We start from the raw sequence: 18,499 nt of genomic DNA, 5'->3' as shown, positions 1-18,499 counted from the left end.
AGGCGGCCTCAATCCTGTAGCACCCCTGTGAAAGCGTGATCTTGCAGCCTGATAAGATGTGCTGGAGGCTTGCGTTTGGGGCATTGCAGATGTGAGCAGCATTCTTCATTCCCAAACCACTGGTGAACCACTTTGCTTTCCCCTGGTGGATTCGTAAGCCTGTAAACGTGGTCAATTTCTCCCATCCGCATGCACACTTCCGGAGGATCTTCTCTTCATTTGCTGGAGTTCTGGTGTTCTCATTGTCCGTTTCCGTTGCCGTCGTCACCGTGTGGCCCGTCATCTTTCATCCCGCCTCTCAGAGGGCCCAGAAAGGAATTCACCAGAGAAGAGCTGGGCTCGAATGTGCAGCCAATCACATACAACGACAGCACAGGGGACACCGGCGGGAGATTGAAAGAGCTGAGCTGGAGAAGGAGCAGGCAGAAGCCTCCTGAGAACTGATATTGATGGTCATATGAGACTTTGACCAGGGGATTTCTCTATTTCGCAAAATAATATGGGCTCTGTGAAAAGTCCTGGTAATCAATCTGGGGTGTGAATCATTTTAGGCAGCATAGGCACTATGACATTATAAACATTGACGCGTAAAGATCTTTATTTAGATTGATCGAGAACACATATAACTCTGACTTCCTGTCGTTTAACTAATATTGACTGGGGTGAAACACTACTTTTCCCTATAGTAAGGGTATCGAGTGATGGATGCCAACTATATATTCAAAACAGCATGCTTCCCATTCATGTTGAAAGAATCCAGAATTCTTAGTCCGCCGCCCTACGGCAGATCACGGCAAAAAGTCTGAATGTGAAATAAACTGTCAATCAGAAAGGGAAAAAAAAGAAAACTAGTCAAAACTATATTGAACCCAAAAATACTTTTTGTCGACCTTATAGTTGTATTGTTAAAGACCAAAAGTTAAACATTCCGGTTCACATTTGTTTTTCAAATTATCAAAACATTTGGCCTGAATTTGGCGCAATTAAAAGGCTTTTTAAAAAAAATACGTAATGCTCTTACAGCTGTTGCTGCTAATAATCTAATATTTCTAGAGGAAGTAACTTAGTACTTCAACTACTACTACGGGCACAAAGACTACTACTACTACTACTACTACTGCTACAAATTATATTACTACTGCTACTACTTATTCATCCAGCCCGGATACCACCAATACTACTACTTATACATATAGTATGGCGTCTCCGGGCAGCGGCAGCCACACTGTCAAAACCTCTAGTTATTTTAACAGCGGACCTATGACAGCGGGAGACAACAAAGTTGCCTGAGCGGGGGAGGAGCAAACAACACTCTAGTGACGCGGCAGTTTCCCAGCATACAGTGGGGCATCATGGCGGATACAAGGGAAAAGGCTTTGCAAGACTACAGAAAAAAATTACTCGAACACAAAGAAATTGACGGAAGGTTAAAAGAATGTAAGATACCCCTTTATCTTGACGTTTGTGGTGTGAGAAATATACGTTGTATGTTTTGATCAGACTAATATTATTGGGTAGTCTTCATCAACTAGCTTGCCATCCAGCTAGCTAGTGCTTTGTCATGCAGTTAGCATCCTCATAGAAATGAATGGAAGTAATGCTAAATTGGTTCACGTTAGTTGTGCTAGCTCGTAGCTTAGAAGTAACGTAACGTAAACTGTAAGTTAGACAAACATTCATAAGACTAATTCTATGGCAAACAGTAACTAATGTTCGGTCAATAGCATCTAAAATTCAGTGAATGTATTTTGTTGCCATTATTTCCATGGACATTCTGTTTTGTTACCTTAAAGACCACATCTCCTTAAAGCTAACGGTAGCTTTGACCAGGAGACGTGAACTGTTATTATACAAAGTGTGTTTGGCGGTGTGAGAAAGTCTTCCTTTATTTTGTGTTTGTTAACGCACACATAGACACTCCTGACAATCCATCTTTGTTTTCTAGTGAGAGAACAACTGAGAGAACAAACTAAACAGTACGAAAAATCCGAAAATGACCTGAAGGCTCTGCAAAGTGTTGGACAGGTGAGAACATTGTCTGTAACTTGTTTAAACATACAGGGTAAGACATTTACACATTATTTAGGAGACAATTATTTCCCCCACTGGCTGAAAACTAGGGGCATTTTATAAGAAATTGATTTCTTTTTAAACCTTTCGTTAAAAATAACAAATACACTTAATTGGGCTTAGTGTAAATGCTACTGTCATCATGACAATAATTCGACTATTACATTACATGTCATTTAGCTGACGCTTTTATCCAAAGCGACTTCCATTGCATTATATATTGGGCAGTAGTCTACAGATTCAAAGTTTTTTCTTGGAAACAGAAATACTCGTACTCATTAAATTTTATTTGTCTTTCTTTGTAGTTTCTTGTGTTTAGCATTATGTTAAGCAATGTCAAACAGCTTGACCGTTTTGCAGAACGCTGTCTTCTGCATCCGATTCACAGCTTCCACAGTTTGCTTTCTGTTATTGAGCTGATTACTCCATGCTTCTGGAAAAACAAAGAACAAAACATTTAAACCTTGAAACCCCCTGTCAACTGCAGTCTCAACTAATTCTATTTTACCCAAAATAGAGAATTGTCTGTTAACCACAAGATTGCAGTAACTTATGAGAAGAGGAAACTTCTCTTACTGACTGCCCTTTTTCTAACGTTGGCTAGCTTGCAAGCCTTCATAGCGTGTTAAATAGCTATAATTATATAGCATGTTGATCAGCCGTCTGGTGACCAAAGAGCACATATTTCTTTATGTTTTCGCTCCCCTTGGAAATGGGCAGTATTTGGCCCTTTACCGAAAACAAGTTTGACACCCCCGGTCTAGAGGAAAGACTAAAGTTAATTTTGTAATGCTTTTAACAACAGTGAGAAAATACTTTGGAAACAGGATATTATTGAACACATATGTGGTATGCAATGTATAATTTTATCTGAACTTTCACCACCCGTTAATCTTTCATCCAGCCGAACATTGAGTTATGTGTCTATGAAATCCACACAATTTTGATCAGTATCTTTGGAGTTATGAGAAAGGAGATCATTTTGTAAAGACCGCAGAAGGGACGCAATTAGACAGTTAGGAGGGAGAGAACAAAATCACCCTTTACTGACTACACCTGTTGCTCCTTTCCCTTCAGATTGTTGGAGAAGTCCTCAAACAGCTGACTGAGGAGAAATGTAAGTGCATTGGTACATAGCTCACATTTGCAAGTGTCACAGTACAGGTAGTAACAACTTTCTCTGCAGTCATCTGCATAGTGGTGCAATGGGTAGCGATACAATTCACAGTTAGAATTTCATAATATATCTTTTTTGCTGCTGATACTTGCTGATCATAACGAACCATGTTTGGTAGCCGTTAGTGGCGAGCCAAAACGGCTGTTATGGCTATGCACCGGTACTCCGCTGCTCCATTCTGTTTTCTCTCCTTTAACTGCTCTGTGACAGGCTCATATTAAGCAAGATCCACCGTCTTAAAACTCTGCAGATAATTCAAAATGACTGATAGCCTGTAACTGTGACACATGTCAGACCTGTAAAGCTAATGTATTTTTGTTTTTAATCCAGTCATTGTCAAGGCCACCAACGGCCCCAGATATGTGGTTGGATGTCGCAGACAGGTAGGTGAAGAACACACACATTAGATTCTCTTATTGGTATGTTGCAATATTTTATGGTTACATATTTTTTGTTATTTGAAGACATGCATGCAAACACAAATAATTCAAAGCTGCCTACAAATCTGTTTCTGGACTCGGGTCAAAAAACACTCGTAAGCTGTGCAGAACATTAGGATAACCAGAAGTGGAATGTTTTTAAAGATTACCTTGTACATGTATGGAATTGTTAAAAATATGATTTTTTTGTACTTCGGCAGAAAGTGTTATTTTTCTATGAACGCTCATTGCGTATAACAAGGAGATTGGTTTGAAGATGAGTCTTTTTTGTGAAAAAGGACAGCGTGATATCAAAGATATCTTGAGATCAAATGACCGAAGTCAGTGTTTTTACGAGGAGATGATCAGGTCCCCACATATTCCCAACACATTTTGATTGATAAATGAAGTCCAGCTGTGTGCAATTTAGCGGGGGTCACCATTCTCTAATTCTCTGTTTTGATTCAATCTTTGATTAATTGATTCGATCTGTTTCCATGGCTCTTGTAAGAATCCACTCTTGAACATGAGCTAGACAATATTTAAATCAAATAACCTTAAAAAAATGATGTCTGTTTTTGGCCATATGACGTATCTTCCATGTTGGCATATACATTTAAATCCAAACCTGTTCATCCCACACACCAAACATACCTAATTGTTCAGAATTTGAACACTAATCTATGGTGTTTTTCATCGCAGTTGGACAAGTCCCAGCTGAAGCCAGGCACCAGAGTGGCGTTGGACATGACCACACTCACTATAATGAGGTAGGCTAGATGTATTCTTCAGTCAGAATTGGATCCAGTTAGGATCTAAGGTTTAAGCTATAATGAAGACGGAACAGGTGTGACCCGGACGGACCGACACAACACATTTTCCGACACGCTCTCTGTCGAAAAAGGAGGCAGCTGAGGTGGTTCGGGCATCTAACTAGAATTCCTCCTGGACATCTCCAACTAGATTTTTTTTTTCTTCCCCGGCACCTCCTCACTGGAGTTGGGCACACCCAACTGGTTGAAGACCAGGATACACTGGAGGGATTATATGGCAATTCCTCAGCATCCCCCAAACTGAGCTGGTTATTGTTGCGGGTGAGAGGGAAGTCTGGGTCCACCTGCTGGGCCCGGTGCCACAGCGCCCCGGCCCCGTATAAGCAGAGGAAAATGGATGGATTTCAATAAATCCATATTTCTGCCGTAAAAGAATGTAAACGGCGAACAATACGGTTTTCATTGTGACGACCGTTCTGCGGGCTCATAATGTGTTTCCTGTTCTTTCCAAGGTACTTGCCCAGAGAGGTGGACCCTCTGGTCTACAACATGTCCCACGAGGACCCTGGCAGCGTGTCCTACTCTGAGATCGGAGGCTTGTCCGAACAGATCCGTGAGCTGAGAGAGGTACAACAAAGCCAGCAATTCAACTTCTATTATTGTTATGGTTGGGCTTCGAACGGCTGTACGTGGCTTAGCCGGGTAATTTTCAGGATGAGATGACATAGATCAGGGTTTTCGGTTCCCCGAAGCAGGTTTGTCAAAATCACCATAGCAACACATGGATAAACTTGAACCTGCTCCGGCGCAGGTTGATTTGAGCTGCTGGATTAGTTCATCACTCCCCTGGAAAAAAGGGCAGCTCTCTTCCTCATTGATGAAGGAGCGATATCAGTTAGATTAACGTTTCATAGGGAGACTCTTCTCCGACATCACCAAGACCCGTTTAGCCGCGATGACGTCCTGTATGAGCGCTATAGATGCTGAGGACAAGGAATCATTTATTTACAAGATTTCCCCGTTACGTGATGAACACCACACGCTGCAGCCGAACATCCACTGTCCCGCAGACTGTCTCCCACTTTCTCGCATACTCTCTCACACACACACACACACACACTCTCTCACATACTGCCTTACACACTCATGTCTCACACACTGTCTCTCATACTGTTCCTGTCTGCACGGTGTTGCGATGCAGAGAACATCTGGAAAGCCGCTGCACGTCTTGCTCTTCGTAAAGTTCTTTTGGTTTATTTGTCGCTTAATAAACTTCACTGCTTCAATTGATCAAATGTCTGATTATGAACAATGGATATATAATGATTCTCGCATACACATTCACACACATGTAATACAACTCCTATGGTCATTTACACATGAATATGATACATCAGGAAACATTTATTGCCAAAATATGTCAAACATACAAGGAATTTGTCTTGGCTGATACAGTACATATATCCTATTCATTCGTATCAATTTGATTTGTTGAGTTGAGATCATTATTCTCATTGGATGATGATCATCCATGAAGCTTCCTGCCAGCAGGCACATCTTAAAGAAATCTGATTGATTAGAGACTGATTTTAATTTCTGTCAATTGAGTCCAAAACAATGTTTCTGTTCTCTTGTGGCAGGTGATTGAGCTTCCTTTGACCAACCCTGAGCTCTTCCAGAGGGTGGGCATCATTCCCCCTAAAGGCTGTCTGCTCTACGGACCTCCAGGTCAGTGAAAGAACACAACTCAAGCTTTTCCCACTCCTGTAAAATGTATCTAAAACGCATACCCAAAGTAAATGGAAAGCCATTTCTCAAACTACTACATATTTTTTGTCTCTTTTTGTAAGGTTACCCTCTTAATGTTCCTCCCCAACAGTCAGAATCACTTTAAGTCCTACTGGCTTTGGTAATATAAGTTTGAACACTGTAAAGTACGTTTTTATTTCCGCCTACGGTAATTTCCGGACTATAGAGCGCACCTGAAGCCCTATATATATATATATATATATATATATATATATATAATCTTTTTTTTCTCTCTGCCTTCATTTCTCATAGTTCAATATTGTAGATAACGTCTTTGACTCAAGTATTCCAACTGACTCTCCGGCGTGTGTGTCTCAAACTACAATGCTTAAGGGAGTAAACATTTCATTGGCTGAGTATCATCACGTCAGATGATTTACAACATGAGCAATTTGCTGGTTTTCTTCCTGGACCACTGAACAAGTCTCCATTCGTTATTGGCCCAGATACAACAGCGCCTGGGCCCGGACCTGGACCCACCTATTGATGCCCCCCCCCCGTCTGAGCCCTTTGTGAACCTATTTGTATATGGTTCATATTTTATGACACCCATATATTCAATGTATTTTGTTTTGATGTAGATGAATGATTTTGTCTGTAACAGGAACAGGAAAAACTCTTCTGGCCAGGGCAGTGGCCAGTCAGCTGGACTGTAACTTCCTCAAGGTGAGTGTCAGTGCCATTTCAGGTCTGACTGCTGCACTGCAGTCCGCTAAGTAAGTGTGTGTGTGTATGTGTGTGTTACAGGTGGTGTCAAGCTCCATCGTGGACAAGTACATCGGTGAGAGCGCCAGGCTGATCAGAGAGATGTTCAACTATGCCAGAGACCACCAGCCCTGCATCATCTTTATGGATGAGATTGATGCCATTGGTGAGTGACACTGAGGTTTTGGTATAACTTGGCCTCACACGGGGCACCATTTTGTTGGGCACGGTGTAGGGGCAATGTGTTTAGTTCGACCCATCATATGCCCATTCTACCACAAGTTGATATGGTTCCTTGGGGTCTTAATGAAATGTCTAACATACTTTGGTCAAAATACCACAAGGATCATTTAAAACAGCACCTCTTTTACCCTGTCTGAAACAGAGTGACCTGTGAGTGTAGGGGGGCCGGGGGCGAAGGCCATGTAAGAAAGACATTACATTGTATGACGCAATGTTAAGGAAGTCCATTCCAGTCACTCAAGCGTGATGTTTCTTACTTAAAAGAACCATAACAAATCGTGGGAGTATTTTTGTTGGGGTTTTGGGGTCGGTAGACATGCCACATACAGGGCTCCACCCTAAAAATGCACTAATAACCAACCTATAAATCAAGAGTCCTATCATTAAGAGCGAGGAATTAAAGGTTTGCGTTTGTACACTTTCTACAATGTTTCCAGCCAGCACTACAGTCCATTTCCTCTTTTCGAGACCTAAAAAATGCATCCGACTAAAAGAGGACGCCTGATCACCCGATGAAAAGCTAGGCTAAGGCTACTCGTGTTGGGCTGTATGTGGCTGAGCTGTCTGCTACATGAGGGCACGTCTCCCCTGATAACTCGCTGTGAGTGACGGCTGCCTGTTGCGTGTGTGAGATCTGTGCAGTCAATGCGTGCAGGCAGCCTGACAGTGAGTGCGCTCTCATTGCGTGCTTTTTTTAATGTACTGGTACTAAAAGTGTTCAGAACCGTATTGTTTTCAACGTAAGGGCATCGCAGATTTGCATCGCTCAAGTGTCACCGCACCTGTGCATAGACTTTGTATGAAATCCTGTGGCGCATAATAAGGGAAAGGACGTCAACCAATACATTCAACAAAAATAATAAACAAGCAAGACTTTGTATTTTGTCTTTCGTAGATTAAGAGCTCATTTAACCATAAGCTGAATTGCAGATATTACATAATACATGCAAGCTAGAGTAGCTGAATGTTCAGAAGAAACCGTACTGAGGGACTTTAGTATAAAGAGATATGACTTTGAGCAGTTTATTCTTACGTCTCATGTTTATTTAAAAACACGTCATTGATTTCCAACTTTAAAAAAAAACAACTGATGTGATTAAGATATTATAAAATTTCTATCGCGAGATATTTGAATGAATTCCAGGACTTTCATTCAAAAAAGATTACCTCGCGGACGGCTCACGTGTCACCATGTTGAATAAAATCAAATCTTCATCCTGTATGATGGGACATGCTGGGCCGCAAAGGTTACATCAGATGTGTCCTCTAAGTCAGTGATTCTTAACCATAGGGCCGCGGCCCAAACTTGGGCCACCAGCGCCCCCTAGAGGGCCGCAAAAAACTTTCAGTTTTGCACCTGTGGGCCGCAAGGGCCGCGGGACTGCGTGCAGCTTTCGACCATGTGGTGGCGGTAATGCATCACTCGGTTGTTTAAAAAGCGCCAATACACAGAGAAGAAGACTGTCTACTTCGCAGCAAAAATGGATACGTTTTTAAAAAGAAAAAATGAAGACGAACGTCCTGCCGATACCCCCACCCAGAAGACAAAGTTTTTGCGGAAATACAATCTCGACTTCATTAAATACGGTTTCGTAAATGGAGGAACAGAGGCAGTGCCAAAAGCCCAGTGTGTGGAGTGTGGGCTAATGCTGTCCAACGAAGCTCTCAAGCCCTCAAAACTACAGCGGCATCTAGAGACCAAGCACCCGATGCTTGTGGGAAAGCCGGTGGAATATTTTAAGAGGAAGGAAATTGGGCTGCAGATGCAGAAAAGGTCTGTCGTGTCACTGACAAACAACTCTAAATGTGCATTGAAAGCCAATTGACAATTGACAATTTTTTTTGCTTGTTAAACAATAAGTGGATTTGGTTTATTATTGAATACAAATCAAACCGAGAGTGAAGTCAATTAAACCTATACAGTGTTAATATTTAATGGGCCCCGGGCCACTTTGTACTATAAAAATTGGGCCTCAAGGTCGAAAAGGTTAAGAACCCCTGCTCTAAGTCACACTTGGACTGGAAGTCTACATTCATGGACAGCATTCGAAGCAGACGACGTAATGGGACAGCTGCGTCGTCGCCGTGCAATTTGCAATAAATTGGCATCCAGTGGTTGAGCTTGTCGATTGAGTTGAGACCTGCCAGCATTGTGTCTTAGGAATGGTCACTGTATGCTTGTGTGTTCACTGTAGGCGGCCGTCGTTTCTCCGAGGGAACTTCTGCAGACAGAGAGATCCAGAGGACGTTAATGGAGGTAACTGACCCACTGAGCTGTTTGTTGAGCATTTTTTTGTTCACCACATATTTCCATATGTTCCTTCATAGTTTTAATGTCTTAAATATTAATCCACAATATATATATTTTTTAAAGGGAATATGATGTGTGCAAACTTTTGACATGTACTGTACATATTTGACCGGCCAACGGGAGGGAGGGAGGGGGGGGACTTAATTCAGGTATGAACGGATGTCAGTAAACTGCATGCACTGCATGTGAATACTGAAGTCCATATATAGGGAGACTGTGGTGCATGTAGTACAGAGGGTGCTCCAGGAACCACAAGGTTGGTGGTTCGAACCCCGGCTGCTCCATGTCCCAAGTGTCAAAGTGCCCCTGAGCAAGACACCTAACCCCTAATTGCTCCCTGGGCAAAAATGTGAAAACCCTGAGTAAATGCAATGTCAGTGGCTTTGGATAAAAGCGCCCGCTAAATGACCTGTAATATATGGTGCAGCCTTAGACGATGTCTGTGAGAACTGTCCTTGCTTGCTAATCAGCAGAAGAATGATGCAGGACTTTACTAAATGATCAGTAATAGCTCTGTCTGGGAGTGAATCCTGAATGGTTTTCATTGTTAATCACTGAAGACATTGCAAAATAAACGCTGATAGTAACTCGCGCTACTAGCAATGTATCACAATGAATGTGAATGTGTTTAATTATCATGGTCAGCAGGGTTAAGACACATCCCTGGTTTTCATCCTTTGTGCGTCTGTCCTGTCAGCTGCTAAACCAGATGGACGGCTTTGACACCCTTCACCGAGTTAAGATGATCATGGCCACCAACAGACCTGACACCCTGGACCCGGCCCTGCTGCGCCCCGGCAGACTGGATCGTAAAATCCGTGAGCGCTTTGTGTTCCTGTTGCTCATTACCGTGTCAGCGGTCTGACCGCACGCGGCGCCAAGCTAACGCCCCGTCTTCTTCTACAGACATCGAACTGCCAAATGAACAAGCTCGTCTGGACATCCTCAAAATCCACTCCAGTCCCATCACCAAACACGGAGAAATAGGTGAGTGAGCAGAAGGTCTCCTCGTCAGTGTTAATTTCGTCTACGAAAAATGTTCGTTTAGGACCTTTTCCCCATGACTAAGACATGACGAAAACGGATCTTTGAAAATAAAAAATATGACTAAATCTATGTATGAATGAATTCGTTGAAAGACTAAATAAAAAATGGCTGCCAAAATTAACACTGCTCCTCGTACTGGACGCATCACACTTTCTTTCACCGCTGTGTTCCACCTCTTGGACATTAGATCACGTGTTTGTAGAGTTTTGAAGTTGTAGTGCTTCCTCTAGGACCTGACAGTGGAGTTGTCCGACTATATATTGCACTTGACTCTTAATCGGAGCGTAGTGAGAGTCGAGCAACTCTGTTCTGCTTGATGGCGTAATGTTCCTATCGTCTGTGACCCTGCACCTCCCCAACAAAGCCAACCATGATTATCACAACTCAGAATGGAGTGAGACAGGGAGAAAAGGCGATGTGGTCTTTGCAATAAAACACATTTAATGTGACGGCATGAGTCTTAGCCAATCTGCGTTTATTGCTACAGCGTCTTCATTTCCCCTCCCAACTTTTCATCCTAGCCTTCCAAATTGAAGTTACTGCGGACACTTGATTATTATTATTACTGCAGGTGTTTTGGCGCAATCAGTGGTCTTAATCAGATCTGTTTATTATTTTGGTCAGAACAATCCAAGGGCCGTGGTTATAAAAGCTTGAGGGTTCATCAGATGACGTGGATGTGATATGGCGGACAAACATGGGCTAACTCTTCATTTGCATCAAATGCAAAGTCATACATGTTATAAAATGCAGTTTTCTGGATTTTTTTGGTTGATATTCCCTTTCTCACTGTTGCAATACACCTACCATTACAATTATCGATCACACATTTCTTTGCAACCGGCCAAACTTGCGAAATCGGCAGAGGTTCAAATACTCATTTTCCCCACTGTAGGTTACCATTTTTGTCAAAGACTTTGACTATTACATTACGTTCATGCAGTCAACATTTGCAGTGTTGACCCTTGTTTTTCAAGAACTCTGCCATTGACCCCGTCCTGCTGTCAGTTCATTTCTGGGCCACATCCTGACTGACGGCAGGCCATTCTTGCATTATAAAGGCTTGAAGTTTTTGTTTGTCCACCTGCCTCTCGAGGATTGACCACTCAATGCGATTAAGGTCTGGGGAGTTTTCGGAATACGGTCATTCTCAAAACGAATGGCCATGGCTGTTCAACCTGATGCATTTATCATCTGTTAGTAGAAATTGTCTATGCATTGTGTGTGTATTCATTATTCAACGTAACATTTCTTGTGGTGGTCGTTTGTTTCAGATTATGAAGCTATTGTGAAGCTGTCAGACGGTTTCAACGGCGCTGATCTGAGGAATGTGTGCACAGAAGCAGGTTGGACATCATTCAGTCATGTAATTAGTTTCATTACCTCAATGCGTGTTGTTCACGGGTTGGTTTGTTGCAGGTTTGTTTGCTATCCGCGCTGACAGAGAGTACGTCACTCAAGAGGACTTCATGAAAGCCGTGCGGAAGGTGGCGGATTCCAAGAAGCTTGAATCCAAGCTGGACTACAAACCTGTATAAATCAAATGTCATTGGCCTTTTCCCATATTTTCATTGATTTGCTGTGTTTGTTCTCCAGGTTACCAATTTAGTGATTTTTACTGAGTAACCCCTGTTTTGCCTTTAATTAGTACATAAGAATTGGCTCATAAAGGCTGATCATTCTCCCAACTCACAGAACATCTGTTAAAAGAAACTTGTACTAAAAATACACTGTTATATGGAAAGTCCTTGTTTTTTATTCTTTGATCTCATTGCCATAAAGTGAGTGTGATGGATATTCAGCAACTCACTGACTGCATTTTGCAAAACCCATTAAAGGTAAACATTACACAACATTAAAAGTAGTGTAAGTGGCTGCAACAACAAGAGCTGTTTGAATTCTCTAAACGCTAAGGCAGGAGCTTCAATGCTTCCCTACTTGGCTCCTTTAGCAGAGGAACCGCTGGACCATCCTTCACAAAAGGAAAGGAGATGATTCCATCGCATAATCCCTTGCGCCGGCAACATTTAAATAGTGATCATTTGGCGTTCACGAGGGGAAAAAAAAGGATCATGACTGAGAAACGCAGACTCATTTATTCTTCATGGGTGTAACCATTCATCCACTGAATCAATTAATCGATTTATATTCCTGCGATCCAACTGAATCGATCTGTGCTCCGCAAATCTGCATTCCGATTACATATCGATTGAAATGGTACATAATTGATTTCTATCGATACTTGGAAACTGCACATTGGATTTAAGCACAAAACCGGTATGGATGTGTGTTTGTTTTTTGGCAATTTAGACACGTTAAACGTTACTGGATCCAGTCTGCCTGTCTGTGACGTCATCAGTACGCAGCGGCAGCCGCGTGAAACAACAACAAAACACAAATAAAGACAAATAAAAACCACGGAAACACAACAAATCTTTCCGGTCATCTACTACGGCGCCGCAGGATTAAACAACGGCGACAGTCAGGACCTCTAGCAGCGTCACCGCTGCAGCAGCAGCAGGTAACTCAGCTCTGCAGACGCCTCAGGCCTCGCCAGCACCAAACATCACAGTAACAAGTTTATCTGTAAAGACATGAGACCCTACGATGTGGTTGAACATCCGGGGTTCTGTGAATTGATCCAAACATTGTGTAATTATTATCTAATGTTTACATTGAAAATGGCACCTGATTCAAATAAAAGGTTAATACATTTGCCATTAAGTGTTGTTTGCTTGTTTATAATATCCATCATTAATTTAAACCTGATTTCCTTACAAGAAACAACAGGGATCTCAGAAACTTTGCCTGCACTGTCCAGTAAAGTTACTGAATCGAATTTAAGTCACTGAATCGAATCGAATCGTTCTAAATTAACCCAGATCGCCCATGAATCGAATCGGCAACCATGAATGGATGTTCAAATCTAGCCATATTTAGACTATTACCTGTAATACACCTTTCCACTCTAAATAGATTTGATTTTGGTGCGAGTTTTGACATCGGCCATAGAGCCTCCTCACCAAGGTTATAGGACTGCATGTATATATTTTGATTCTAAAGCAGCTCAACAGACGTAAAGAAAAAGCCTGCACAGGTCCCTTTCCATGGTCTTTTTCAGGGTCAAATGTCTGCACAGGCTGCCTGTGTTGACTGACTCTATATTGCATGAATAAAACAGACCAGCTAGGCTACAACTACTTAGTTATGTCTCGTTGAATGAATTTCTCCTGTTATTGACGCACGTAATGCGCTCGATATTGGAATATATTTGAATCTAGTTGCGTAGATATATTTCTACAGCTGCAGAAGAATCAAAAGAGTCAACTTTTAAATTTATTAAAGAATTTATTAACTAAAAGTGATGAATACAGTTACAATACAATGTGTAGGATATTAGAAACAAATTGACAATCCGGTTCATAAAATTAATAAAATGCATATAGTTTACACCAGAATACAGCCATGATTCTGAAACTGTGTAATCAATAAAGTAATGACAATATTGTAAGACCACTGTAATTCTGCAACTGTACTAGAATAATACCAATGCAGTTATGATTGTATTTGATGTAATGTGATCAACTGGAATGCATGCATGTAATACTTGAACAACAACTGATATTGACTGAGGATCATTCGAAATCCGAGTTACATTGAACTCACCAGAAGACTCCCAGAGGTGTGGACACTGACTTTCACACCTTTAAGCATTGTTATAAATACCTGTAGGAACCATTGTTCTGGAGTTCACAGGTGGAGGCGACAGACGGGCACTAGGGATGGTCAAAGGACTGACCTGGGGCCTGTTGGTCGCTGAGACCAGCGGCTCCTCAGCTGAGATGTTCTTTTTACCGCAACGCCATCTCCTTTATTAAATACATTTGATTTTAACCTTTTGATCAGCGATGACCTCTGTCTGTCCGGCGTTTCTTCATTTTTGAACACAACAAATGCAATGCAAACATACAATACAAACAGTCCACAAAGGTCCCACGGTGCTCGTGTCCCATCTTTAAATTGTGAAGTGTTGGGAAAGCCCTCGAATGAGGCCTCACTTCTTTGTTCTCGAAACAAAGAATCAAAAGAGTCAACTTTTAAATTGATTCAAGTTTTTTAATTTTGTTTAAAAATTAAAATTTTTAAACAAAGTGATAAGGAATACAGTTACAATACAATACAATAGTTACAATACAATACAGTTACAATAGTTACAATACAATACACGTTACAATACAGTCCACGAAGGTCCCACGTTGCTCCCGTCCCACGTTGCTCCTCTCCGATGGTGCGTCCCACGTTGATCTCGTCCCTCGTCTTTCCTCTCCGATGGTGCGTCCCACGTTGATCTCGTCCCTCGTCGTTCCTCTCCGATGGTGCGTCCCACGTTGATCTCGTCCCACGTCGTTCTTCTCCGATGGTGCGTCCCACGTTGATCTCGTCCCTCGTCTTTCCTCTCCGATGGTGCGTCCCACGTTGATCTCGTCCCTCGTCTTTCCTCTCCGATGGTGCGTCCCACGTTGATCTCGTCCCACGTCGTTCCTCTCCGATGGTGCGTCCCACGTTGATCTCGTCCCTCGTCTTTCCTCTCCGATGGTGCGTCCCACGTTGATCTCGTCCCTCGTCTTTCCTCTCCGATGGTGCGTCCCACGTTGATCTCGTCCCACGTCGTTCTTCTCCGATGGTGCGTCCCACGTTGATCTCGTCCCTCGTCTTTCCTCTCCGATGGTGCGTCCCACGTTGATCTCGTCCCTCGTCTTTCCTCTCCGATGGTGCGTCCCACGTTGATCTCGTCCCACGTCGTTCCTCTCCGATGGTGCGTCCCACGTTGATCTCGTCCCTCGTCTTTCCTCTCCGATGGTGCGTCCCACGTTGATCTCGTCCCACGTCGTTCCTCTCCGATGGTGCGTCCCACGTTGATCTCGTCCCTCGTCTTTCCTCTCCGATGGTGCGTCCCACGTTGATCTCGTCCCTCGTCTTTCCTCTCCGATGGTGCGTCCCACGTTGATCTCGTCCCACGTCGTTCTTCTCCGATGGTGCGTCCCACGTCGATCTCGTCCCTCGTCTTTCCTCTCCGATGGTGCGTCCCACGTTGATCTCGTCCCTCGTCTTTCCTCTCCGATGGTGCGTCCCACGTTGATCTCGTCCCTCGTCTTTCCTCTCCGATGGTGCGTCCCACGTTGATCTCGTCCCTCGTCTTTCCTCTCCGATGGTGCGTCCCACGTTGATCTCGTCCCTCGTCTTTCCTCTCCGATGGTGCGTCCCACGTTGATCTCGTCCCACGTCGTTCCTCTCCGATGGTGCGTCCCACGTTGATCTCGTCCCTCGTCTTTCCTCTCCGATGGTGCGTCCCACGTTGATCTCGTCCCTCGTCGTTCCTCTCCGATGGTGCGTCCCTCGTCGTTCCTCTCCGATGGTGCGTCCCACGTTGATCTCGTCCCTCGTCTTTCCTCTCCGATGGTGCGTCCCACGTTGATCTCGTCCCACGTCGTTCTTCTCCGATGGTGCGTCCCACGTTGATCTCGTCTCCCGCTGCTCTCGTCTCCCGCTGATCTCGTCCCCCGCTGCTCTCGTCTCCCGCTGCTCTCGTCTCCCGCTGATCTCGTCCCCCGCTGCTCTCGTCTCCCGCTGCTCTCGTCTCCCGCTGATCTCGTCCCCCGCTGCTCTCGTCTCCCGCTGCTCTCGTCCCCCGCTGATCTCGTCTGACTGTTCTTCCCTATAACTAACATCGTCCGTGACGCGCGTCCGTGACGCGCGACAGTGACGCGCGACCGTGACGCGCGTCACGGTTGCGCGTCACAGTGATTGTGACGTGACTACTGAATGACTATTACATGAATAACATAGACTAGAGGCTACAACAGCTTCATGCACTAGTTTGATTATTTGCCGTTTCATGCCGATGAAAAGTTGCGTGTTTCCAGCGGAGCGCGCAGCGTTCAAAGTCGCTACGTTAAAAGCTTCAGTTTAATCACTGAATGGAGCTCGCGACATTAAATTGCTTACACAAAACTCTTGATTGGCACTCAGCGTTTGTTTATTGTTGTTTATTGTTGTCGTTCATTCAAACCGCTCTGCGCAGAGAGAGAGAGAGAGAGAGAGAGAGAGAGAGAGAGAGAGAGAGAGAGAGAGAGAGAGAGAGAGAGAGAGAGAGAGGTCCGCGCTCTTGTCCGTCAGTTAATTTACTTATTTGTGTGCAGGTAATATGTTGTTAAATCGGTTTAAACTTCAATAAACGACCTATACAAGTAGTTCTGTCTCGTTGTATTCATTTGTCCTGTTATTGACGCGCCTAATGCGCAACCAGATATTGGAATATATTCGAACGTCATTTCTGAACAATTTTGACAGCGGTAGTGTTGACAGAACAGAGTGAAGACTTCCCAGTACAGCTACAAGTTACAAAGGAAAAATCAAAAATCGGCACGGCTCTGGACTTTATGAAGACACTGGGCGCATTAACTAATGTGCTTATTATGGTCACTTTGATATTGAGGGTTACAAGCCAGGTCTAACTTGTTCCCCCATTGCTTTTATGGGTGCAATATAACCGTGGATACTATACAACATGGAGATGGTTGTGGATTTCAGGAAGGACAGAGCCCCGCCTTCCACCATCACCCCGTGTGGGCTCCATCATCACCCAGGACCTCAAGAGGGAGCTGAACATCAGCTCCATCCCCAAGAAGGCTCAGCAGAGGGTGTTCTTCCTGAGGCAGCTGGAAAATAAATTCAACCTGCCAAAGACGATGACGGTGCACTTCTACACGGCCATCATGGAGTCCATCCTCTGCTCCTCCATCACCGTCAGGGGGGGACAAGATCAATAGATTCAATTCAATTTTACATTGATTTTATTCTATTTTGTATAGCCCAAAATCGCACACATGTGACATCCGCTGTCCCGAAACCCTCACATTGGCACAGAAAATACATAAATGCAGTACTTTATATCCCAGATCCACACTCTACTAACTGTGGCTAGTTCACATGCAGATTAAAAACTGTGCTGTACAACATTGTCCTGCAACAAATACAACAAAAATGAAATATCGACTGACCTTTTTTTTTTTTACTCATCAGTTCCTTATATTCACAGCATTTTTGCATTATTTCCTTAGTGTCCATGCTTCACTTATTTGCTTTAATACTCCAAATAAAGCAAAACAAAGTAAAGTCTTTTAAGATGCACCATTGTCGCTGTTCTCGTTGCTGAGACCAATTGGAACCCGGCCAATAATCGGTTAACCCACAGCTGTAACCAGTTTGGCGTGACGGTTGCCATCGTACCGATCCTGCTGCATGTGTTGTCTTGAGTAAAATAGAGCTCAGTATTGCTGTGCAGGTGGTCCCTGTACCAGTGTGAAGGACTCCTGGATGAAGGCCCTGCACATGGGGCAGTGTTGGAAGTGTGACACACAGCTGTCACACACACAGGCGTGTCTGCAGGGCAGCAACACTTTGTTCACTGCTGCATTCTGACAGACCACGCAGTCCCGGCCCAGCCCGGCCCCCCGTCGCCCTTCCTCTGCCGCCGGACCCAGCTGCCCTCTACTTCGTTGGGTACTCTGCTCTGAGTCGGGAGTCTCGGACACGCCCCCACTGTCAGCTGACATGAAGAGAGGCTGGAATGACACGACGCATAAAAGGTGGTGTTGACTGTTGACAGGGAAAGTTTGCATTACAAACTACACTGTGTGTACAATTATTAGGCAGATTATTTTCCTCAGGCAGAGTAAGCGAAAGGGACAAAAAGAGATTTAACTGACTCTTTACAGCAGTGGTTCCCTTTTTCTGTCAGGGCCCGCATTGTAAGACTGATGTACAGTTGGGAAATGTATAAACCAGGCGTTTGTCACAATAAACATTTCCATCTCTACAGTTCTGAAGTGTGCCATGGTGCGACATGGCCCAACATATATCTGTATTTAATATTTCTGTGTAC

General features: G+C 43.7%; 1 protein-coding gene across 1 annotated transcript; it reads left to right on the top strand.

The window, feature by feature from the left end:
* The first annotated feature begins 1,186 nt into the window (after window positions 1-1,186).
* On the top strand, window positions 1,187-12,298 carry psmc6 (proteasome 26S subunit, ATPase 6). The gene is made up of 14 exons (XM_040160199.2): window positions 1,187-1,437; window positions 1,946-2,025; window positions 3,148-3,187; window positions 3,578-3,630; window positions 4,369-4,436; window positions 4,952-5,066; window positions 6,080-6,167; window positions 6,853-6,914; window positions 6,996-7,119; window positions 9,392-9,453; window positions 10,205-10,325; window positions 10,414-10,494; window positions 11,829-11,900; window positions 11,974-12,298. The coding sequence occupies exons 1-14, from the start codon at window positions 1,353-1,355 to the stop codon at window positions 12,090-12,092; spliced, it is 1,170 nt and encodes a 389-aa protein (XP_040016133.1). The 5' UTR covers window positions 1,187-1,352; the 3' UTR covers window positions 12,093-12,298.
* The last annotated feature ends 6,201 nt before the right edge of the window (window positions 12,299-18,499 follow it).

Source organism: Gasterosteus aculeatus, chromosome 18 (genome assembly GCF_964276395.1).
Source record: "Gasterosteus aculeatus chromosome 18, fGasAcu3.hap1.1, whole genome shotgun sequence".
Lineage (NCBI taxonomy): Eukaryota > Metazoa > Chordata > Actinopteri > Perciformes > Gasterosteidae > Gasterosteus > Gasterosteus aculeatus.
Note: the sequence above shows the minus strand (reverse complement) of the source record. Positions and strands in the feature narration are given on the sequence as shown.